Raw genomic sequence first — 26,986 nt, forward strand, 5'->3', positions numbered from 1 at the left:
GTTCTTCAAAATTCCTTGCTCATTGAATTCCATCTTGGAGTCTGCTTCTTGGAGGAAAACACTCATAAGAAAGAAAGACTGAAGGAGGAAACAAAGCCATCTATTTTTTTTCTGGCTTCTGAAGTGCAAAGAGAGAATAATGCGGATGCCTGTGGGCATTAGCAGCATTAGCAGAAAGTTTACAGCCTTCCCAGCTCTTGTATTAATAATTTCAAGAGGAATTTGGTTCCAGGCTTCATGCTCCATGCCAGTGGAAGTGATTACCAACACAGCCGCAGCAGTTCAGCGAACTCAGCACAAACACACCCAGGAACACTGGTTTGCCTTCTACTCTTCCAGATCTAGTGGCAGGGGTAGCTTTCTGCAATCACCAGTGTCTGGTAACAGTATTGCTATTCCCTGTTTCTTCCACCAATCATTGTAACATTTTTATAACCAAGTCCCTATTTTAAACTACCCTAGTGTGATTTCCTTTTTCCTAAATGAATGTTGAATGATATGAATTTCACCATTTCATTATTTTTTTACCTCAAAAATTCTCATTTGGGTTGACTATATAAAGAAATTGAATATGAAAAAAATATATTAATAAATTTAATTAATAAGTAATATTAAGTATAAACAATTATTGCCCAAAGGTTTTTATTTTAGTATTAAAAAACAAAATAATCTCAAAAAGAAACTAACAACTAAGAATTTCCTAAGTAATTTAGGGTACATTATTATAATGTTTTTTCATGTTCCAATTTAAATATGTGTTTATGGATAGTTTATAAATATAGTATAAGTACACATCATTTACTGCTAATTGTACTGCTATGTGGGGGGAAGAGTTGAATATGTGCTTATCATGTAACACATAAAGTTCCATTCTTGGAAATATACCCTGGAGAAATTTTGTATATGTGAATAAAAATACATGTATAATAATGTTCACAGCAGTATTGTCAATAACAAAGAAAAACGAGAATGACTCAAATATTGTCAATAATCACGGGAAAGACCCAAACCCATCAAAAACAAAAGATAAATATATCACAGTGTATTCATACAATGCAATCCTATGTCACAACAGGGGTCAATCTCAAAATAAATTGTTGATGATAAGAAGCAAATCACACTAAAAAAATGCCCACAGTAGGATTCCATTTTTACAAAATTAAAAAACAATACAAGCCCTGGCCGGGTGGCAAGGTGGGTAGAGCGACGTTCTGGTATGTGGAGATCACAGGTTCTATCCAGGTAAGGGCACATATAAGCAGCGACCAATTAGTGCACAACTAAATGGAACAACTAAGTGAGACAACAAGTTGATTCTTCTTTCTCTCTCTCTCTCCCCTTCTGCACCCTCTCAAGTCATTGGAAAATTCTTAAAAACAACAACAGTTTAATGCCTGGGCCAGGTAACTCAATTGGTTAGAGCGACTTCCTGATATGCCATGGTTACAGGTTCAGTTCTGGTCAGGGAACATACAGGAATCCATCCAATGAATGCATAAATATGTGGGACAAATCGATGTCTCTCTCCCCCCACCCCTCTCTCCAAAGTCAGTTTTAAAAGAAACTCAAGACAGAACAATATCTATTGTTTAGGCACAGTGAGTCAGAAAAGGGATACTCTATGGGAGAAGGGGTTGTAATCAGGAAGAGGCATAGATTTGAAAGGCTGAAAATATTCTATTTCTCATTCTGGTTGGTGGATGCACAGTTATTTGCCTTATAATTATTCTTTTGAGTATACATATGCATTTCATGCACTATCCTGTAAGCATGAGATATCTTACAATAAAAAAGAGAAGAAAAATCAGGATATCGAAGGATAAACAAGAAAACAGGAATGTGATCTGCATAATTTAAAGCAGACTCTCCAGCTTAGACAGAGCAGTACTATCTCTCCCATACCTCATTTATCTCACTAAATATATAAATAATTAAATAAGCAAATGAACACCAAGATCTCTAATATTTTAATATGCTCATAAATTAAACCAGAAAAAAATATTCATAAATGCTATCTAATAATTTTATGTAGAAAGTGGGTGTCTTTCTCTTCTTTATATTTTTCTGTCTAACCTAAATTCTCAAATAAACACGTAACACTTGAAAATTCAATAAAATGTATCATATCCTGGTTTGTTGGCTCAGTAGATAGAGTGTCAGCCCAGCATGTAAATGTTCCAGGTTTGATTCCTAGTGGGTACATGGGAGAAATGACCATCTGCTTCTCCCCCTCCCCTATTCTCCCCCTTCTCTCACTCTTGCCCTCCTGCAGCCAGTAGCTTGAGTGGTTTGAGCATTGCCCTGGGCACTGAGAATAGCTTGGTTGATCTGAACAGCAGCTCCAGGCACTAAGGATAGCTCGGTTAGATCAAGTGGCTGCCTCAGGTGCTTAAAATAGCTCTGTTGATTCAAGCATCGGCCCAGATGGGGATTGCTCAGAGGATCCCAGTCAGAGTACATGCAGGAGTCTGTCTCACTGTCTTCCCTTCTCTCACTTAAAATAAATAAATAAATAAATAAATAAATAAATAAATAAATAAAATGTATCATGAAGTGTGTTGTTAAAAGTCTAAACTTGAGTCAGTTTATGTTGTGGCTGTTTTTCTTTCCCCTACTCAATTAATCTGATTGTATTCATAAACATAATGCTTAAAACAGTATAATTTATAAATAAGATTCTTAAACTTTGCTGTACATCATAGCTACAAATAAGTCCAAGAGAACCTAGTAATATCCTAGCTAAATTGGATCAAACAATTTTAATTGTAAAAACACTAGCATTCTGGGCCCTGGCCAGCTGGCTCAGTGGTAGAGCGTCAGCCTGGCGTGCAGGAGTCCTGGGTTCAATTCCTGGCCAGGGCACACAGGAGAAGCACCCACCTGCTTCTCTACCCCTCCCCCTCTCCTTCCTTCTGTCTCTCTCCTCCCCTCCCGCAGCCGAGGCTCCATTGGAGCAAAGTTGGCCTGGGCACTGAGGATGGTTCCATGACCTCTGCCTCAGGCACTAGAATGGCTCTGGTCGCAACAGAGCAATGCCCCAGATGGGCAGAACATCGCCCCCTGGTGGGCATGCCTGGTGGATCCCAGTCGGGCACATGCGAGAGTCTGTCTGACTGCCTCCCTGTTTCCAACTTCAGAAAAATACATAAAAACAAAACAAAAAAAACCCACTAGCATTCTGAATATGGCCCCAGAGGATGTGCCCCAGCTCCTCACTCAGCTAACTGTGTGCCACAACCCTCCTTGCTTTCTGCCTACCAGACAGTGACTAGTTAGCTCCAGAGTAGTCTGTCTACTAACATCCACTCCCCATTCAGATCTTTGCTCAAATGTCTCTTCCCGAGAAGAGACTTCCTTAAGCCTTCTGCATCCATTTGATGGTATATTTTATCTAGAATATTAAATTTAACAGCATCTTAATACCATTTATAAGTAAATATTTATTTGGTTGTCAAATGAATGTTTTTTCTTCCCAACTACAGGGGGTCCTCAGGTTACAACAGTCTCAACACATGGCATTTGTGCATGGCGGAAGAATGTGCATAACATGAGATATGAGTGAGGGAGTTGGTGCCCACCAGACAAGCCTAGAACAATTATTTAAAAAGATAGAGAGACCTGTAACAGATCCTGTACCCTCTACATCAGCTGCTTCTCCACATGAAGCACCTGTAGTACAGGCAGAATCATCTCCAGCATCTCCTGTGTGTTCCTTAGGCAATCCTGATTCACCTGACCCAGTATCTCCAAAACCTTCTGCAGGTTCTTCTGCCTCTCCAGTATCTCCTCCCAATAGGACTCTCTCTCCCACCTTGCAATGCCACTTCCAGTGTGCAAGGCAACCACAGGCATAAAGGTAAGAATTTTTTTTTTCTGAAGTTGGAAATGGGGAGGCAGTCAGACAGACTCCCGCATGCACCCAACCGGGATCCACCTGGCATGTCCACCAAGGGGCGATGCTCTGCCCATCTGGGGCGCTACTCTGTTGCAACCAGAGCCATTCTAGCACCTGAGGCAGAGGTCATGGAGCCATCCTCAGCACCCGGGCCAACTCTTTGCTCCAATGGAGCCTTGGCTGTGGGAGGAGAAGAGAGAGACAGAGAGGAAGCAGAGGGTGAGGAGTGGAGAAGCAGATGGGCGCTTCTCCTGTGTACCCTGGACAGGAATCGAACCCGGGACTCCTGCACGCCAGGCCGATGCTCTACCACTGAGCCAACCAGCCAGGGCCGGTAAGGAATTTTTTAATACTCATTTTTTGACATTTTTTCTGTTACTACAGTATAGTATATTCATGTCCTTTTCCTTTTTCTATGGCTTAGTTGTGTTTTTATGTTCTAGATTATGAATTAACAACTGTGTTAGGATAGGTCAGTGACAAAGGCTAGGGTGTGTTTTGAATTATATACCAAAATTCAGGTTACGTCACTGTCTTAGAAACAGAACTGTGTTGTAACCCGTGGACAGCTTGTATACTGTAAGCTTCACAGGGCATAGATTGTGTTGGTTTTGGTCACCTAAATATCTTCAGAACTAAACCTAATGCCCAACACTTAACAGACAATATACATACATATTTTGTTTACTAGGTAGTTGGTTGGATAAATGAGACAATTATCAAATGAATCCACAAACAAAGAGCTACCAAAAACCTTAAATGGCTATTCTCTCATATAGGTTTTAAACTAAAAATCAACTTTAGTTTAAACTTTGTTTTTCTTTGAAAAAAATTTTATTTAATCAAAAGTTTCAACTCAGATTATTAATTACCTTGTATGATAATGAGGGTAACATATATTCAATATCAGCTAATCAAATGAAATTTCTCGCCTGTTTATACATCTTTCATGCTACATACAGATCCTTTTTCAACCCAAATATCCAATAATGGCTCATGATTTTTAAATTTAATTTTGATACAATGGATAGAAGAAGAAAAGGCAAGAATAATGACTATTTTTCTGTTGAGAATTTGGAGCCCTAAATGGAAATGTTTCCTCCCTGAATCAGAAGCTGTACCTAATGTAATTGCTTCCAAGGGGGAAAATACTGCTTATACTTTCTGACTGTCTGTCATGCTGCTCTGAGTTAATCACCATCCCCTCCAAAATGCCCAGCTGAAAACAACTGTGAGAATTCAGGACCAAATCTCTATGGGAGTTTGGGCAGTAAATTAATTCGTCTGTGTGAGGAATCTTTAGTTTCCAAAGCTCAGAAGATTTTGTTAAGCAGGTGACATTTTCTGATTTTTAAATATATCCTTTTCAAATCCAAATGCTCTGTATTTCGACAAGTTTTTCTGTGTGATGTTTAAAAATCAAAATAACGCAATTCTGCATCAAGTTGCTCTTGAGAGCACAATGTTATCACACTGGTATTTTGAAGAACTATTTATTCCATTCCCTCATCTCCTACATTCACTTGCTCTGCAATGATCCTCTCTTTTTAAAATGCTCTGTTTTATTCACACCAGCCTTCTTGTCATTTCTCGTTGTCTGCAAGCATGCTCCTACTTGAAAGCGTTCATACTATTGCTGCTCTGCCTGGAACACTCTTCTCCTAAATGTATTTATGGCTGGTTCTATTGGACACTTTAGGTCTTACCCAAAGTCTTTATTTAAAACCACAGTCCCTCTTGAAATCTTCTTATGCCTCTATATTCCTTTGTTTTTTCCACACCATTTTACTGCAACACTTTTATTTTTCTTTTTATTATCTATCTTCCCACCTCTAGGACAAAAACTCCATAAAGACAAAGATTTTGCCTCTTTTATTTATGTTCTTCTATATTCTCAGTTCTCATTGCAGGTACTCAAAAGTTACTGAGAAAAACAAACTTTCCATCAGAATAATCCAATCTAAAATAGTCTTGTGAAAACTGCCAATAAACTCTGCTTCCCAGAATGGGGATACTTTTATTAGGGGAAAGAGTAAGAGTCTCACAAGTCATAAGGCTACAGCTGCTGTTCACCATCCCATGGGCAGCAAGAAAAGAAAGGATTTAGATAGCAATGAGATGAAGGACCCTGATGGTCAGGAACAAAGGGTAGCAGCTGTGTACTGGGACAGGGAAGAATGTTAGGCTCTTGGACCATCCAGTGGGCATTTCTTGGCATCACCATAGCTAATTATAATCATAAACATCTAAGTACAGTAACCATAGTATTAAACGCATGATAATCCGGGTCTCGGAATGCTTAGGTATAGGATCCAGATAATACATCAGGCAAGCCTCCCCTATGAGCTGAGTGCTAGCTGAAATATAGGGGAACAGGGCATGGGCAGATGAGCATCAGTAATGGCCCTCATACCAAATGCATTAACGGGGGCCTCACCTTCCCTCAAGAACATTTTCTTGGAAATAGCAATCAACCAGAATCTTTGATAAGCTTTGGAGGGATGGAATAAACTTAAGTGAGAGAGGCAAGCAGCTCTGAGGGGCTCAAGGAACACACTTCGGTGGAGTACAGGCTAGTTTCTTAGATCCTGTCCATCAGCTGTGCATCTTTTGTGTGCATGTGTGTGTGTGACAGAGAGAGGAAAGAAAGATATGAGAATCATCTACTCGTAGTTGCTACAACTTAGTTGTTCATTGATTGCTTCTCATACATGCTCTGATGGGGAGGTCAAGCCGAGCAAGTGACCCCTTGCTCAAACCAGAGACTTTGGGCTCAAGCCAGCAGCCTTGTGCTTCAAGCCAAGTAATCTTTGGGCTCAAGCCAGTGACCATGGCTGGCATGTCTATGATCCCAAGCTCAATTCAGTGACCCTGCACTCAAGCTGGCAACCTTGAGGTTTCAAACCTGGGACCTCAGTGTCCCATGTTGATGCTCCATCCACTGTGCCACCACCAGTTAGGCCATCAGCTGCTCACCCACTTTTTCCCACTTGCTGTGAAGGTTAGTGGATTACAGTTCATGGTCCCTTTATTGTTTGGAGACTCACCTTCTGCCAAAAGAGTAGCCATTTTCCCAATGAGATTTCTCTGTACCGTGGATAATAGAACCACAGCTGACCCTGGTTGGTTGGCTCAGCAGTAGAACATCAACCTGGCATGTGGATATCCTGGGTTTGATTCCTGATCAGGGCACACAAGTGAAGCGACCATATGCTTCTCCACCCACCCCCCATTTTTTTCTCTCTCTCTCTTCCCTTCCCTCAGCCATGGCTCAAATAGTTCAAGCAAAGTTGGCCCTGGGTGCTGAGGATGGTTCCATGGCCTCGCCTCAGGTGCTAAAATAGATTGGTTGCCAAGCAACTGGAGCTGCAGCCCAGCCAGGCAACGCATTGTCTAGTAGGAGCTTGCTGGGTGGATCCTAGTCCACCTTGCCGGAGTCTTTCTCTGCCTCCCTGCCTTTCACTTAATAAAAAAAAAAGAAAAAAGAACCACAGCCAATGACAAATGGACACAAGGGTAGAAGAGGCTGTCCATCTCACCTCAAGGAGGGATGAATTCTGTGGAGCAGTTCATGTTTCAGAGCCTTCCCAGGACCTGACAGGCTGTTCTTCAGCTGAGACTCTGTTTGTGTTTAGCCTTTATCTCCCGCTCTGCCTGGCCCACCATCTCCTGCTCCTGAGAGCACACTTTCAATAAAGAACATAAACAAGAGTTTCTGACCTGGTTCTGCTTCTAAAGAACCTTACCTAAGGCACATGGCATATGCAGTTCACCTCTGAAAGAATGCTTCCTGAGCATATAGGCCTTTAAAGTTCTCGCTGATATTATTACAATGACCATTAGCTCACAAAATTTTTAAAAATCACAAACCCTAAAATAAGTAAAATATCATAAATGATATTCACCAGGAAGAAAATACAAAAATTTCCTATTATTAAATCAAATTATATATATTTTCTATAATATCTATTATATTGATAGAGTATGAATATAGTGTGTGTATGTATACATATATATACATACACATATATATGTGTATGTATATATATGTGTATGTGTGTATATATACATATGTGTATGTGTGTGTGTGTATGTGTGTGTGTATATATATATATATATGATTTCTAGTGCACCAACATGTAGCCTATTTCCTAGATTTTCTTCAGAATCCCTATCTATGAATGCAGGAGAACTCCTGAAACCTGACATTCCCATGCCCCTAAAGAGAACTACTGAAGCCAGATGCTCCCATGCCCCTGAGGAGATGACTGACCCCAAGAAGCAATAAAGACTATGATTATATCAGAATGCCATGGAGATAAAATTATGGTCCTGGGAACCGGCCATCCTGCTTGATGACTTACAATGCCAGAAACCAGATATCCTGCTTGATGACTAACTGCGTGCCCCTCATTGTACTAACTTCACCTGAAAAAGTATATAATCAGCCCTCACAACTGAGATTGTAAGGCAGGCTTTAGGCTAGGATATGCTGCTGCCTGTCTTCTCAAGTTGCTAGAATCCTGATTAAAGACGCCTGTTTGCCTCTCAGACTCAGTCTCTGCTTTATTGGCTATTGTGGCAACTGGTGACCCGAACCCCCAACCTGTCCAATAACAATATTATATGTATGTAATGTATTTAATTTGATACCGATTTAATGTATAAAAAGAGGAAATAAAAACAAATATATATAAAAAGCCAACCCAATTTAAAACAATTTTGGTAGCATATAATGGATAAAATTCAAATTCATATAGATTTAAAAACAGATCGTTCCAAAAGAACACAGAATTTGTGTGGTAGAAAGACTATCTGAATAACTATCCCAGAAAAAAGTGCAGAGATACTTGAAGGTAGAAAACATAAAGGCTGAAATAAATGGTGAACAGAGAAAGAAAGCTGACACACACCTTACCAAAGTCCTAGTTTAGTAAAAACATGGTATAGAAGCAATATTTCAAGAGATGATGCCTGAAATTTTTTCAAAGTTTATGAAAGACACCAACATGGATTTAGGAATTCAACTAAGTCTCAAGTAGTATAAATAAAAAGAAATTCACAACTGTATATATCTTGTTTTATGGAGTAAGACAGCCTAGATTTGAACCCCATCTCTACATTGGGTAGCCTGGGGCAAATTATTTAACCTTTCTTTGCCATAGTTCTGATCTGTGACATAGGGTTACTAATAAATAGTACCTACCTCACAGAATGTTGTGCAGATTAAATGAGTTAATATCTGTAGAACTATTAGAATAAAGTTGTTAGGTTTTATTATTTATCTTTTTGATTTACTGATTTTTTGAGAGAGTGGAAGGTGGAGAGAGAGAGAGAAACACTGACTTGTTGTTCCACTCATTCATGCAATCACTGGATGATTCTTCTATGTGCCCTGAACAAGGATCAAACCCACAACCTCAGCAATATGCTTTAACCAACTGAACTACCTGACCAGGGCTATTGCTTATCTTTAGTACTTTTATCTCAAATAATTACATAATGTGCTCTGGATCAGAGACAGATTTCTTATTTATTTATTATTTTACAATAAAAAATAAGTGACTGCCCCCCCCCCTTTACCCTAAGCCTTACCCATGATAAAAACTAGAACGATTGTCCTACACAAGAAGCTGAATACTTGATTGGAGAGTGACAGATAACAATGGATTTTTTCTACTTCTATGCAAGACAAAGATAGCGACTCTCCTCCAAAAGGAGAAAAAAATATCTTTGGCTTCTTTGAAAGAGGACATGAGGTTCTCACTTTAACCCTGCAGAATATGAATACATTTTTCCAAGGGCCAGATAAACCCCAAGTGTCTCCCAGGCAGGGGTTTCATACGTAGGCAGCGAGTGTCCCTACCTTTCTGGCACACTGAGAGCGTAACCTCTGGACCTAACCCAAGCTGTAAACAGTTAGCCTTCATGGGGAGATGAGAGTTTTATTCTCCTTTTGAATCCAAACAATTAATGACACAAATGACCGTAGATCTAATCCACATGTTATGTGTCTCAGTAGTCTGGGTTTCCTACAGAAGCACAGAGAAATCCAGAGGCATTTCACCTCCACACAGTGCCTAGCCAGTATTATTAAGTGTAACTTAAGTGTTTGTTATATAAATAAGAATAAAATTAATAACATAAAGATAAAAGCAGAAAGTAATGAAACACAAAAAGATTCAAGTGCAAGTATCAATAAATACAAAAGTTTGTCCTTTGAAACTAGTAAGATGAACCAACTCTGAGGAGACCAATCAGAAAAAGAGATATGACATAAATGAGCACCATTAATAGAAGGAGACAGGTACAGCAGATGACAAAGATAGTAAGAGAATACCTTGAACAACTAACTATCTAAGTACTACCATTTGGAAAACTATACTGCTCACAAAAATTAGGGGATATTTCAAAATAAATATCAAGTGATAAAAAAAGCATTTGATTTTTTTAATTAAACAAGAACATCAGAAAAGCAAATGACAAGTCAAAGAAAGTTGTTCAATTATGCAAATGTGATGCAAAACCAACTTTTATTTCATTGGTGAAAATGCACTATACAAAAGGCTGAAAGTACTGGAGTATCTGCACGTTCCCTGATCCCCTAGTTTTTGTGAGCAGTGTATTTGGCCTAATCTAGTGAGACTGAAGATCAGCACAACCAGTGATCCAGCAAGTTTGTTCCTCAGAATGTGCTCTCAAGAGACCCTTGCATATATGCACCAGGAGAGACTGTTCATAATGACAAGAAACTAGAACACCAAATGTTTATGTACTAGAGAATAATATATAAATTGTAGTGACTTCATACAATAAAATATGGAGCAACCGCAAAAAAGAAAATATATATATATAATATGTATAACTACAGCTACATGCCATCAACTATAATAAATGTCACAAATTTATTATTAAACAAAGTTAAAAATTAGAGAAAAATACAGTATAATACTATTATGTAAATCCAATAACAACCAAAATTAAGCAATATGCCATTTGGAGAGACATATATTTGTGGTGTAATTATAAATAAAAGCAAAGAAATTATAATCACAAGATTTAGAATTGTGATTATTTTGGGTAAGGAGGCAAAGGACTGAAATCAGAGTGGCAGACACAGGCAGTTTTAAGGGTATTAGAAATGTTATATTTCTCAGTTGCGTGCTGAGCACACTGGTGCCCATTTTGTGAACATTCCCTGAAATGGACATACATATGCATTACACTTCATATTTTCAGTGTAAAATAGTTTAAACAAAAGGGGCATTTTCTATGAAAAATATAAAGAAAAGAAAGAAAGAAAGAAAGAAAGAAAGAAAGAAAGAAAGAAAGAAAGAAAGAAAGAAAGGAAGGAAGGAAGAGGAGAAGGAGGAAAGGGGGTTATGGAGAAATCTTTTCTAAAATCTTCATCCAAAATATCAGTGGCAGAATGGAAAGAAAACCAAACAGATTTCTATCTTCTGCAATGAACTGGGCTCAGCACTCCAAGTGGGTTTTCCGAGACAACGTGAATCTACTATGCTCAAGAAGTATTTTATTGGCAAAAAGTAAAAGATTTCAGTTTCAGAGTTAGCATAGACTGTAACACAACTTAAAAATTCTCAAAAGTAGCTTTAAAAATTATATGTCATATTCACAGTGGGGCAATCTTTATGTGTCATTCTCTTAGGGATCTCATCAGTTGCCTTTGGAGACAAAAAGCATCTTTTTTGCAAACTCTCGCTTCACCAGGATGATACCCACAGTTACTGTAAATCTCACAATTTTCTCTCAACTAGATATTTGTTTTATTAGCTGGGAAGGGACACTAGGGTGACCATCCTCTGGAGAGTACAGATGACATGTCTTCTCTTTTTAATCCCAAGGTAGGAGGTCTGGCCCCAGTGGTTTTCAACTCTTTTTAAGAGGTGAGCATTTAACATTGTTTTGTTCACTGGTTTAAACAAAGGAGAATATTTTGTTTGACAGAAAACACTCCTTCACATCTTTCCTCTTCCTGGTGTTAGTGTTCATGTAATGCTAATTAAATACACTGTGTAACTAATTTAAGTGTTACAAAATTCAAGACTATCTTAACTCTCCTTTCATCCTGAGATAAATAAGTTGCCAGCTTCTAGAGTTTACAGAGGACTGAGAATTAAACTGTAAAGTCATATTTCCCAGAAAAATCTAAATTGACTTCTCAGATTATAAATACATGATTATGGTAGGAACAGTTCAGGAAAAAAGCCCCATTTTAATTAATTTGGAAAAAAGCAGTTACTCATTACACTGGGCATTATGCTCAGGAAAGAGAACATACAGGACATAATTTTGAGCTGTCAAGCTCAAAACATGTATAAAACAAACATTCTTTATCCTTGTCAGAATTAAGCCTGCTAAATTTTATACTAGATGCAGAGCCCAAATGTGGTTACAAAGGTATATGGTATGAAGAAATATGATTTACAAAAAACACTGAAAGAAAATTTCCATATTTACATATTATTAAGATACATATAATTTAAAATTCTTTCATTATGAGGATGCCTGCAATCTGAAACTCATCTTTATTACATGTCAACTCGACATTATAACATCACTATCTTTAAAATATAAATGACAAGGGGAAGTCAGAGTCACAATTCTATACCCTTTGACGCTATTTGTGGGAATGGCTGTTATCCTGGAAATATTTAAATAATCATGATTCCCCTATCAAAGCCATATTAAGAATAAGTAGGTCTGCATTTTTACTTAAATAGACTGGCCAGGAGGGAGCCATATCTAGTAAAATTAATACCCCTGCGAAGAAAGAACACAACAGTCTGGGCTGAAGGGAGTCACCGTCTACAGAGAGCTGAGAAAGAAAACAGAAGAGCTTACCTTTGTGATGGTTTGTACTGGATACCACTTTCCCCCACAAGGTTACGACAAATATTATTATTAGCAGTTTTCCTTTTGTTGCTTTCTGTAAATATCTCTTACTCATCCTACAAAAAAATAATAAAATAATAATTCTAAGTATGTGAAACCAAAGCTTTTCCATTATAATTATGCCACATTTAAAGCTTTTCATGAGACGTTACATATTTAACTACTACAAATTGCATTGCTTATATTTAAAATACTATTCATTGTATATAAACTATGAAGAGAAAAAAAAGTTTTCCAAACAAAGTATCTTCATAGGATACAGAGGATAAGAGAGGTTCCTACCTGAATCAGACTTCATTCATGTAACAGTAGGCTAAATCAGTTGAGGTATACTACACTTTTTCTCTCCATATGTAAGATAAATATAAATAAATATATCACAAAATCCAAGACTGAGTTGTTTGAATAATCTTTATTTTTTTATTCATTTTAGAAAGGAGAGAGAGACAGAGAGAGACAGAGAGAGAAGGGGGAAGGAGCAAGAAGTATCAACTCCCATATGTGCCTTGACCAGGCAAGTGCAGATTTTGAACCGGTGACCTCAGCGTTCCAGGTCGACACTCTACCCACTGCACTACCACAAGTCAGGCTGAATAATTTTTAAATAGACATCTTATTGTATTTTCTAAAGATTCCTTCTTCAGTGCCAGGTCAAGTGGTCAGGGTAAGCAGGTTAAATAAGATGAATTAGAGGGATTCCTGTACAGAATTAAATCACTTCAAATCTATTTTTCTTAATGTGCTTTAAAAAATAACCAGGTACAACAGCCAGTACATTTTATTGTGTACATCACTACTGCTGGAGAGATGCAGATGTTTTAATATTGTTGGACTGCACTGTGCTGTACTTACTAAAAGTAGGAGAAAAATGGAAAAGCAGGTAGAAAAATACCAACATTTTTAAATTGAGCCCACAAAACTCAGGAATGCAAAGAAATCATGTAATAAAATAATAGCTACATATAATAAAAGTTTAGCACCTACTTTATCCAGAACATTAATTGCTTGTTTTATAGAACATTAATTGCTTTCCAGAACAAATTTGGGATGTTGGTATATCTATCCCCATTTTAAAGACGATGAAATGTGGAAATTTGCCAGAGGTATATTTAACAATAGATTAACAATTCAAACCCAGACTTGTCTGATACTAAAATCCTTACATTACTACATTGCTAAGAGGTAAGCAAAATCCATGTAACGTGTTTAACACTATGCATAGAAGAGAGTAAATTCTCAATAAATGCTGAGTTATGGTTAAATGAGCATTTTTCTAGGTGTGCCTTGTGAAACTGTCCAAGAATGCTAATACAGTATTAGTGAAATTCAAGGGGCAAATACATTTGTAAAATTCTGGGTTCAACAAATTTAGCCAGGTTTTTATTTTTTTAACAAGAAGCATATCTAACTGTGTAGCATTTTCCAGAAACCTTTCTCCACAGAGTAACACAGGATACTCGTGTCCTCAGGAAGCCTCTTAGAGAAATATGCTTTAGGATTCTTCTCTCAGTAGACAAATGACCACTTGAAGTCTCCCATTCTATTGCCTTGGTTTCCCCTCAGCTTTCGGACTACTAGCTTTGTTATAGAATCTTTTCTAACCATCTTGCCTCCCCTCTACATCCAATCCTGCAACTCATGGTACTGCATATCATCTACAAGAATGAGCAGTTTAGCAAAATTCATCTGACAAGAAGAACTGCTTAGCATAATTCTTGATAATAGCTTTCCCACAGCAAACAGCCTTTGCTGCAAGGTCAGTGACCCACTGTATTTTCCATCCCACTGCGCACCCACCACGCAAGATGACAAAGCTGACAGCTGGTCAAACTTATAACTAGACATATGGAAATAGAAACACCTACCATGTCACCTGGCTGTCAAACTAAAAAAGGAAGCAACTTTTGGAAGGTCAACATTTGGAAGTCTCGAAAAGCCCATGCCTTCCCCTTCTCATCTAAACCCCACCCTTAACCAGTCAATTACCATCTTCTCTTAATACTAATTCCTCAGTATCTCCTAAATGTATACACTTACTTCCAACTCTACACCAATACTGCAGTGCAGACTACCACCAAAACTTCTCACAGGCCACAGCCCCCTAACTGGACTTCCTGCCATCAATTATGCCATCTTCAGGAACTAAAGGCAGGGTCAGGGTCTGCCTTTTTCACCGCTATATCTGCAGTATTTAGTACTTCCTAAGTGCCTGATGAACACTATTGACTGAATGTAATGCAGTCTCTATGGTGTAGCCAGATATGTAACTACAATTATGAGACACCTTTCGAAAGATTAAAACTTTCCCATGATTTCCCTTTACATTCAGAGGGAAAAAGATTATGACCTTAAGCAAGGTACAAAAACCTGTATCAGTGTTAGTAAAAAGAAATTAGTTTTGCCTCATTATAACTCTAATTTGATTTTATGCTGCTCCTCCTCCTTTAACTCTACTAAGTTGCCTCAAAGCTTTCCAGTAGAGCTCACCTCTGTTACTTGAGACATATCAGCCACACACTGCATCCTCCATGCACTCTTTGAAATACTAATTTCTATTCATTGATCAGGGAGTATGTTAGAATTCCTCCCACAGGATGTGTCCAACACCTTTGTATGAACAACCACTGGCCACACTGTATTATAACTTTCCACTCAAACTTAATGTTCCTAAAGATAGGGACTGTGTCCAACACATTTGTGAATACCTAGGGCTTGGCCCACAGTTGTTCTTAACAACTGGTGCTGAATGTTGAATGTTGGTGGTACCCTGGCACCAAAGCTATTGTGTAGGTGTCAATGTGAGTAGAAGAAGTATGTGTCATTCCCTTAGGATGGAATTGCAAAAGGAGAAACAGGAAGAAGAATATATGAAAGAAGTGGGTGAGGAGAGACAGAACAAGCAAACTGGACAAAAAGAAAATAAGCAGGGAGAAATCCAATTTGTAATAAGTCTTATTCTGATTTTTTTTTTAATGAGAGAGAAAAAAAAACAGAGAGAGAGACAGGGACAGACAGGAAAGAGAAAGCCGAGAAGCATTAATTCTTTGTTGCGGCACCTTAGTTGTTTATTGATTGCTTTCTCATATGTGCCTTGACCCAGGGGCTCTAGCCAAGCCAGTGACCACATGCTCAAGCCAGTGGCCTTGGGCTTCAAGCCAGCGAACTTTGGGCTCAGGCCAGTGCCATGGGGTCATGTCTGTGAGTGAGCCTGCACTCAAGCTGGTGACCTCGGAGTTTCAAACCTGGGTCCCCAGTGTCCCAGGCCAATGCTCTATGCATTGCACCACCACCTGGTCAGGCAGTCTTATTCTGATTTTTAAATAACAATCAAACTTGAGCAAACTGAAGTGTAATGTAGCAGTAGGGGATTTTTGACAAAGGGGGCAATGTCAAAGAGAAACCAAAGAAAAAGAAAGTTGCATGGCACATTTCTTTTTGACCTTGTACTGGAGCACTGAGGAGGGTGCACTCGTTTCCCATCCAATGTGCTAAACACCAAGTCTCAGTACAATTTTCCACCACAGTCAACAGCCCAATGCACTTTCAGAATTTTCACATTCACCTATAAAAAGAGTAAACTTTAAATCAGTTTTGAATCAGCAAAAGCTGAGGGGAAAAGAAACAGGAAACAGAAGGATAAATACACAGAGAGAAAGAAAACCTGAAATCACTCCCCAAGCAGCAGCAAGGAGCCAAGAGAAGCAAGACAACTGAGAAATAGTAACCTTGGCAGTGAAGGGTGCTGAAGTGAAAAGTTGTCGAAGTGGAGGACTGACAATTAAATCTCCAGACTGCTTTGTACTCTTCTCCACTGTATTACACAGTTATATTCACTGAGGTTTAGACTTCTGGGTGATTTTGAACCCATCCCCTCCCACCAACGCCAGGAGTATACGTAATCACGAATAAGCAAGAACTAAAAAACTGTTATGCTACTAAAAAAATCATTTCTCCATAGAAATAGCAAGTAAATTCAACTGATCTGAAGAAGACAAAATGGAAAAAAAAGAGGGAGGAGTAACTTATATAGAAAGGCAATGAATTCTGGGGATAGAATCCAAGCATTTGTTTTCCCTTTGAGCTTAAGTCATTTCTGTGGAAATAAAGGTCATTTAAGGCAATATATATATCAAGTATATATATATATATAAATAAAATTAGGGGATATTTAAAAATGAATATAAAGCAATTTATATATACTGCGTGTGTATATATATAAGACTTTTTAGGACATTTCTCTACATTGATTCAGACCATCCTGGTGTTAATCAATTATAATGCCATGAATTTCAAAAGCCAAAACTAGTACAGGGTGTTTCTCAGGTTACAACAGTATTGACATACCAAGTTTTGAGTTTATGACACTCACTCCCATAAAAACTTGAAAACACTGAGACATGAGTGTTTCAGCTTATAACATTAGCATCATACTTAACAGACTATGTCATACTTACAGACAAGCCTGGAATAATTCTTTAAGGCAGAGAGGTCTGCAACAGATCCTGTACCCTCTACATCAGCTGTTTCTCAAGATAAAACACCTGTAGTGCAGGTAGAATCATCCCCAGCATCTCCTGCATGTTCCTTAGGCAATCCTGATTCACCTGACCCAGTATCTCCAGCACCTTCTGCAGGTTCACCTGCCTCTCCAGCTCCCTCCTCCCAATAGGTCACTCTCTACCACCTTGCAATGCCCCTTCCAGTGTGCAGCCAACCACAGGAGTAAAGGTAAGGATTTTTTTTTACAGTTTTTGTCATTTTATTTTGTGTACAGTATGGTATATTTATGTCCTTTTCTTTTTTTCTGTGGCTTAGTTGTGTTTTTATATTCTAGATTATGATTTTACAACTGTGTTAGGATAGACAAGTGATTAACGCTAGGGTGTGTTTCTACTTACACCAAAATTCAGGTTACATCACTGCCGTAAGAACAGAATTGTGTAGTAACCCAAGGATTCCCTGTCTAGGAATCAACCCTTGAGGTCAAATATTCCAATTGATAAGGTTTGTTCCTTTTGGCCTCATGGGAACCAGAATGATCTATATAAAATCACATTACTCCACTTTATATTTTCCTTAAAATCCCAAATTCACCTACTCATTGAAAAGAGAGTAAAATGTAAATTTCTTACTGGAAAAAAGGCTCAACCTTCCCCCTCTCTGAGCTGACTTAACATCCCTGTTTCCTTTGTTCCTGATACTTCAACCACATTGGCCAGCCCTCTGTCCCTAGTGCCAAGCTTGATCTAGAGCTTACACTGAACTTTTTATATAGCTCTGCCTTGAAGGCTTTTCCTCCAGTCTTCACACAGTGAGCTTCTGTTTCTGATCACCTCCCCAGAGAGCCTTCCTGACCATCCTGCCCTCCAGAGTCCAAAGACACCGACCCCACAGCCTCTTTCTTCCAATACTCTGGAGCATTGTATTTATTACAATATGAAATTATCTTATTTACATATTACACATTTATGCATTTACTTTCTTTTTCTTGAAATAAAATGTAATTGCCACAAAGGCAGAATCTGTCTATTAACCATCACTCCAGCAATAAAACAATATCTAAAATGTAGAATACACTGCATGTTCAATGAAGAAATGTGTGTATTGAATATATAATTATAACAGAATAGATGAATCCCTTTTAATAGAAAAGTTTCTTTACTTCTTTTAATTTAAACAAATTTCTATTTTATTCATCAGCTAGGAATGCCAATGGCAAGAACAGCACACATGTTTGTGAAGTTATACACAGTGGTGGGATTGAAATAATTTAACGACCGGTTCTCTGCCCTAATGACCATTTTAAGTATAACAAAATGATATACCGAAAGGTAGTTCATTATTTCATGCATTTAATACTTAAATAAGAACAATAAAAGAGGAACATAAAACTAGATTATGTTATAAGAGTTTTAAAATATTAATGTAAAAATATTAAGTAATACCTGACAAAAAACAATAAAACTGTTATTTGAGATATTTCCATTATTGCTTCTTGATTGGCATCCTCACTTGCAATTTTTTTCAGCTATAGATGGAATGAACATTACTACAGGCACTTAGAATACAGTGTTGCACAAAATGAACTTTAAAAAACAGTAAAGAATGTAAATTTGTGATTTCCACATTGGGCGGCTACCCAGGTGCCCACCTTAGAGAGAACCCTGATTACAAGTGCCATTTTAACAACAAATTCACTGAACTCAATAAAAAATTAGGTATTGGTTCTGCCAAACTCATGTGAACTGGCTGAATCCCACCACTAGTGATAGAATATGAAGTGAGAAGAAGAGCAAGGGGGGAGATAAAGGTGATGGGTGAAAACATGACTTGCGGAGGTGAACACAATATGGTTGGTGTACAGAGATGTGCTGTAGACTTGGGCTCTTGAAACCTCTATGATTTTGTTGACCAGTGTCACTCCAACAAAGTCACTTAAATAAAAAAACTAAAAAAAAAGCAGAGTCTAGGTTAATAATTCAAGAAACACACAAAGAAAGGAAATAAAGTTACAGTGGTAGCTAGAGAGATTTTAATAAATTGATGGGAAAGAGAAGAAAGAAGTTAAAGATACCAAAGTGAAGGAGAACTAAAAAGTTTTTGTAAACTATTTTTACCTTCTACAAGTATGCTATTATAATATTATTACAATTATAATAAGTTATTATTGTTATTACTTTTAATTTCCAATTTTATATAGAAACAAATATATCTTCCAAAATTAAGTCATTCTTTGTTGTTAGGTTATCAGAATAATCCTACTAAATAGGAGATCTAAAGCCACAAGTTTCACCACATTGTTGGTTTTATCCAATAATAATGTCTCACTTGGCTACAATTTTATTATAAAGATTATAACTGCTATGGTACATCCAAATTATTTACTAAAAAAGCAATTATCTTTGCAATAGATAATATCAGTACTGACATAGATAGATAAATAGATATAGATAGATGATAGATTATAGATAGATAGATGATTGAGAGATAAAGACTAAGTAGATATAGACATGTATTAACGTATAAAGGACTTATATGTGTATGTGCTTTGTATGTATAAGAATATATAGTAACAAATTTAAAAGATAATCATGTAACCCTACCATTAATACTACATTGTGTGTTATATTATCCAGAAGCTGAGGTGGTTAATTCCAGTTATTTTTATTATTTCAATTCATTTTGTTTTTATTTTACATCATCACATTATAGTCTTTCACACCACATTTACCATGTGCATTATTTGAGTTAGAATTTCCCTGTTGAACAATTAGAACTGGATTTCCCATCTTGTAAATTATCATCTAAAGTTTACAGATTTGGAATTTCATATGCCAGTCATACAATTAGCCCAATTAAGCTCATATTTTTTTTCAGGTAACTATAGAATAAGAACTGAAATCCAAATCAGTTTCTCAACTTTTTCTAAACTGAAACAACTATTTTAAAATTCTCTTTTTTTCTTTTTTTGCCTGACCTGTGGTGGCACAGTGGATAAAGCATCAACCTGGAACACTGACGTCGCTGGTTTGAAACCCTGGGCTTGCCTGGTCAAGGCACATATGGGAGTTGATGCTTCCAGCTCCCCCCTCCCTCCTTCTTTCTCTCTCTCTCTTTCTCTCTCTCCCCTCTCTAAAAATGAATAAAAATAAAATCTTTAAAATTAAATAAAATAAAATTCTCACCTTTTTTGAAAAATCAGTGTTTCATGATAAATCTACTTTTTAGATTGCATTCTATTAAAAAGTCAACCCTGGAGATTTAGCCAAGAAATATACATTGGTTTCTAAAGATTGCCTGGCAGCAAAAACAATCCTCATTTAAGGACCACAATTACCACCTATCTTCACCCAAATTGTATACTTCCATTTATTTCCCACAATACTGCAATGTGGGTGGGTACAAAAACCCAGGAGTGCTTTTGCATTATACTTAACAATGTACAGCCCAAGTGCTGATTTTGTACAAATGCCTCGGCTACCTGCAGGCTACAGTAATAGAAAATAGAAATGTATTGTCATTTAAATGATTTCTCCAGTAGCATACAACATTCTAAAACTTCAATACCCAAAACAGATTAAAATGTTAAAAGCAAAATAAAGCCATATTTGAGATTATGATAGCACTAGAAAGACACCTGAAATAATCAAGGCTACCCAAAACCACAATGTTATGTATTTGTTATTACAACTGAATCTCTATCTATAAAATGGGAATGTCATCTATTTCTCAAAGAGAAGTCTCATTATAATTAACAAGAAATCATGTGACCATTTGGACTTAAGTAAATCGAAGGTGTTACTATTTCTTTGCAAGTCCTACTCTCAGACCATGGGCTTGCAAGTCAGAAATAGGTGCCTGAATGTGACTCTGGTTTCAGAACACAACAGTGAAGTGAATCTGTCCCAGTTTACTTAACAACGTCAGCCTTCACACACATATATGGAATGCACAAATACTATTACACATTGGTAGTAAGAAATAAATTTTGTAAGAAATAATTATAATGTATATAAAGCATTTAACTCAAAGCCAGAATAAACACTCAAAATATAGACATTATTATATATTATTAATAATATCTGAAAAATAGCCTCCTGGCTAGAAATATGTAGGGAACAAAAAAGTCTTTGAGCAAAAACTAAAAGAGTTCATGTGTTTTAATCACAGGTGAAAAATGAATCTATTTTTAGGAATTAATTCTGAGTCTATAGAATTGGAAGAAAAGAATACTAACCAAAAAGCTAAAACTGGAACAGGGCTGAATAATAGTCTTTTGATGGCTCTACAAAATAAATATTGACACTTGGGTATCAGAGAACAGACATCAAATCTATAAATTTACAGCATTATAGAATCATTAAGTAGAACAAATATTCCTCAGATGCCTCTAGAGATACATAGAATACACTGAAGTTATTGATAATTACTATGCATGTTTTTATAGTTTTAAAAGTACTGGTTTAAAAGTACTAGCTCATTCAATATATTATTGAATCATCATAATAATTCTTAATAATACTCATAAAAACTAAGCTCTGCATATACTAATGTTCCCAGATTACATATAGAATCTGAAAGAGTAATTTGAAGACAACTAATAAATTGCAGAGGAGAGTCTTAAATCCAAATCTTTTGCCCTTTGGCTCAGTTTTCATCACAACAGTGGTTAAACCATGCTTCTGTAAAGGGTCCTTCAAAAGTATGTGATGCATCCTGCCAAGTGTGCACTTAAAAAGGCTAAAATAAAGTTCTAGCTTTCAATTATTGAGGAAATTATCAAAAGAAAATCACCTCATTGCCAAGTTACTGGATAAAGGTATCCATTGTTGTGCTCTGTGGACTATAAAATGATCATCCTTTAAATGGTGCACCTTTTACCATTTGTATTCATTGAGTGGTCTGGTGGAAGTGAGTTGAAATTTTCAGTTAAGTGTCCCATTGTCTACTAGACAATTGTCTACTGAGATCAGATCTAATGGAATCGCTATAGCAGAAGTGCCAACCTCAGATAAGGTTGTTAGATAAAATACAGAATTCCAACTTAAATTGGAATCTATCCTTTTTTATAAGTTCATTAATATATAATTGATATATAAAAATAGTGTGTATATTTAATGTATACAATATGCCTTAGGATGCAAACTTCCACAATACATCACCATTATCAAGGTATACACACACATCAGTGCCCTCCAAAAGTTTCCTTGTATCATTTTGCTCTGTGTGTGTGTTAAGAACATTTAAAATGACATCTACACTCTTAACATATTTTGAAGTACACATCATATCGTCAATTATATGTACTATGTTGTACAGCAGACCTCTAGAACTTACTCCTGTTATAACCGTAATTTTATACTCAATGAACAACTGTCCGTTTCCTCCTCCCCTACACCCTGACACCAACATTCTCCTTTCTGCTTCTATAACTTTGACTATTTTAGAGACATCATATAAGTGGAATCATGTAGTATTCACCCTTTATGAGTAATTTACTTTGCATAATGTCTTCTAGGTCTATCCATGTTATCACAAATGGAAGGATTTTCTTCTTTCTTAAGGCTAAATAATATTTCATTGTATGTATATGCTACATTTTCCTTATCCATTCATCTGTCAGTGGACTATCGGGTTGTCTTTATATCTTGGTTATTGCAAGTAATGCTGTAACAAATGTGAGAGCATAAATATTTAAGATCTTGATTTCAGCCTGACCAGGCAATGGTGCAGTGGATAGAGCGTCAGACTAAGATGCAGAGGACCCAGGTTTGAGACCCCGAGGTCGTCAGCTTGAGTGTAGGCTCATCTGGTTTGAGCAAAGCTCACCAGCTTGGACCCAAGGTCGCTGGCTTGAGCAAGGGGTTACTCAGTCTGCTGAAGGCCTATGGTCAAGGCACATATGAGAAAGCAATCAATGAACACCTAAGGTGTCACAACAAAAAACTGATGATTGATGCTTCTCATCTCTCTGTGTTCCTGTCTGTCTGTCCCTGTCTATCCCTCTCTCTGACTCTCTCTTTCTGTCTCTGTAAAAAAAATTTTAAAAAAGATCATGATTTTAATTCTTCTGGAAATATACCCACACTGGGATGGGGGGGGGGTCATAAGGCAATTTTACTTTTAATTTTGAGGAACCTACATATTGTTTTCCATAGTGGCTACACAATTTTACATTTTAGCACAATATATAAGGGATCCATACTCTCCACATCTCACTAACACTTTACTTATCTTTTGGAGTTTTTTTTATAATAACCATCCTAACAGGTGTGAGGTGATAGCTCATTGTAGTTTGAATTTGTATTCTGATGACTAGTGACCTTGAGCAACTTTTCATGTACCTTTTGACCACTTTTATGTCTTGTTTGGAAAGATGTCTATTTAGGTCTTCTGCCCATTTTCAAATCTTTTCTCTTTGTTGTTAGGTTCTAGAAGACCCTTATATATTCTATACATTAACCACTTATCCAATTTATTTGAAATTCACATTTAACTGAGAGTCCTATAATTTTAGTTGCCATCTGACAACTCTAGTTTTCAACTATATTATTTTAAGCAACAAACTAACATTGGCCTGACCCGTGGTAGCTCAGTGGATAGAGTGATGACCTGGGATGATGAGTTCCCAGGTGTGAAACCTCAAATTTACTGGCTTAAGCTCAGGATCATCTGGCTTGAGCACAGGCTCACCAGCCTGAGCATGAGGTCACCAGCTTGAGTGTGGAATCATCAACACAATCCCATGGTTGCTGGCTTGAGCCCAAAGGTCACTGGCTTGAACCTCAAGGTTCCTGGCTTGATCAAGGGGTCACTGGCTCAGCTGGAGCTCCCCTATCAAGTCACACATGAGAAGAAATCAATGAGCAACTAAAGTGATGCAACTATGTATTGATGCTTCTCATCTCTCCCTCTTTCTCTCTCTCTCTCTCTAATAAAAAGGAAAAAAAGAAAAAAGAAACTACCATTGACTTTTTGATTGAAATATGCTTGTCTAAAGAAAAATAAAACTAAGTTTTCATAGTAGATAATGGAGATTAAAATAATATAATCTTTAATTGCTTTTTGGTTGACTATCTTCTACTACAGACCCAGGAAGAGATGTCTGAAAACTACTTCAAACTGTCTGCAGTTCTAATGGCTGATTTTGAAGATCCTGCTCTATATCTTCTGATTTAAAATGTAGCAAATTTAGTTTTAAAAGGGAATTGAGAGAATGTGGTTTAAATTCAGACATTGGATGTCAAGATTTCACTATATACTAGCTGTTAGAGCCATTTAATTTCATAAAGCCTTGGTTTCTTCTTTCATAATATGGAGATATAACAAAACCTGCCTCAAAGAGCTGTTGGGCTAGTAAATGAGTTAATCTATGTGGAGTTCCAAGAATAGATCCTGGCACATAGTAAGCAATATATAAAAGCTAGCTATGACACAGTAGTCATTCAAGATTATTCTGTGATTAACTTGTTTATTCAATAAGGAATAATCAGTTGACTGATTTCGATTTCTATGTTATAAGTACAGTACCACAAGGCATCAAGAAAACACTAATCACATGTCCTTTATTTTACATTCCCTGTTAAGTCATTTTACTCTCTCGCAATAACTATAGTTACAATAGTTTGAGGGTAGTTTAATCTCTCAGATTTAAATTTTATATCTCTTCGCATTTCACAATATTAACCTTACATTCTTTCTCTGTATTTCTGTTTTGTATTCAGTGTCCTATCCTTACCATTTGTTTTGTTTTGTTTTTTAAACTAGGAACTATTGTTCCCAGGACCCAAAACTGTTCTTCCCAAAGGTAAAAAGGAGTATAATTATGTAGTATAATGTAAGCAAAATTTCATACTAATCCCCCTGTAACAAGCAATATATGATGTCAAACAAGCCATGAGAAAATTTGAGTGTAACGAAGCTAAAATTTAAAATGTAATAAAGCTATTTAATTTAAAAAAATAGCTGACACTATTCTGTCTCCTCTTCTAGAAAAACTCCAAGCAAAATGTCAACAACTGGGAAGTTTTTCATTTACCTTCTCCTAGCCTCTTACAGCCACGTCATGCTATGTCACTCACTGTGCCGGTGTAGGTGGTAGGAGACTGGCAGTGTGTAGACAACCCTCAAAGCAGCCACTTATAAATAATATTAAGATAGCTACATTTCACAATTCTTGGGTAGAGTATCACTAAATAAAATAAGAAAGAAAACATTTAATCATATGTACCCTTTTATAGGTAGCAAAATCACAATCCTAGCATTTAATTTTGTTATTATGGCAAAAACAGAGGTAGCTCAGCCCACAGCATCTAAGTCCCACAAACAGGAATAAAATATTTTCTTTCCTTTTTTTAAATAAAACCTTTATAGTTATTAATGCAAACAATTTATGGTCATGAAATCATTTTTAAATATTTGTCTACTCTACAGTGTGTCTGTAAAGTCATGGTGCACTTTTGACCAGTCACAGGAAAGCAACAAAAGATGATAGAAATGTGAGATCTGCACCAAATAAAAGGAAAACTCTCCCAGTTTCATACATACCTATTCGGTGCAGTTCGATGTGGGCTCACACACAGATTTTTTAGGGCTCCTTAGGTAGCTATCCCATATAGCCTCTACAGACTCATCCCTGACTGATGGCCTACCAGAACGGGGTTTCTCCACCAAACTGCCGGTTTCCTTCAACTGCTTATCCCACCAAGTAATGCTATTCCTATGTGGTGGCACTTCTTTATAAATGCGCCGATATTCGATATTCATGTTGCACTTTGGTCACGGGTTTGAATTTAGCCAGCCACAGAACACACTGAACTTTCCTCTGTACCGTCCACATCTCGACTGGCATGGCCGTGGGCTGCTCTGCTGTATACATGGTGTTACGTCATCATCTACACATGTGCACATGTTGCCACAGCATCCTACAGAACCTGGGAGGGTTTTCCTTTTATTTGGTGCAGATTTCACATTTCTGTCATCTTTTGTTGCTTTCCTGTGACCAGTCAAAAGTGCACCATGACTTTACGGACACACTATTACCACTGGCACTAGTTAAGAACTTTTATTCTAGTGTATGTGTTCTCTTAGGTAATAAGGCCACAGAAGAAATACATATTCTCACTGTGGCTATAGTTATAGGTATGAGGAATTCTTCCCTCTGTAAAGTCAAACACTAAATAACAGCATGCAATTAGGAGAAAAACACACCTTTACCAATAAACCATTGCAACATGGATGACCTCCCATCAGGTGTCCCCAAACTACAGCCCACGGCTGCATGTGGCCCCCTGAGGCCATTTATCCACACACACCCCTGCTGCATTTCCAGAAGGGGCACCTTTTTCACTGGTGGTCAGTGAGAGGAGCACTGTATGTGGCAGCCCTCCAATGGTCTGAGGGTCAGTAAACTGGCCCCCTGTATAAAAAGTTTGGGGACCCCTGAAGTGAACTAAAAGGCTAAAATATGATGGCCTCCTCTCATATAACCTTGCCCAAAAAGGCACAAACATGAACACATTTCACCTTACCATCAAACCTTATAAAAGTAAATATATCTTGAAAAAACAATGGCAACTACGTGTTGAAAGATATGCCATTCTATGTCCTCAAAAGAAACCAATAAAAAAAGGTTCAAGCAGAGGCTGTTTAATGTAGTTCATTAAAGTCTGCCTG

General features: G+C 37.2%; 1 protein-coding gene across 2 annotated transcripts in view; it reads right to left on the bottom strand.

Moving 5' to 3' along the window:
• TAFA2 (TAFA chemokine like family member 2) overlaps positions 1-26,986 on the bottom strand; it is a 574,649-nt gene that overhangs the window by 188,983 nt on the left and 358,680 nt on the right. For both annotated transcript variants that reach the window (XM_066258880.1, XM_066258879.1), the window contains one exon: positions 12,761-12,867. In XM_066258880.1, coding sequence (XP_066114977.1) covers positions 12,761-12,866 — 106 coding nt within the window. In that variant the 5' untranslated portion in view covers position 12,867. The remainder of the gene's footprint in view (positions 1-12,760; positions 12,868-26,986) is intronic.

This window comes from Saccopteryx bilineata, chromosome 2 (assembly GCF_036850765.1).
Source record: "Saccopteryx bilineata isolate mSacBil1 chromosome 2, mSacBil1_pri_phased_curated, whole genome shotgun sequence".
Classification (NCBI taxonomy): Eukaryota; Metazoa; Chordata; class Mammalia; order Chiroptera; family Emballonuridae; genus Saccopteryx; species Saccopteryx bilineata.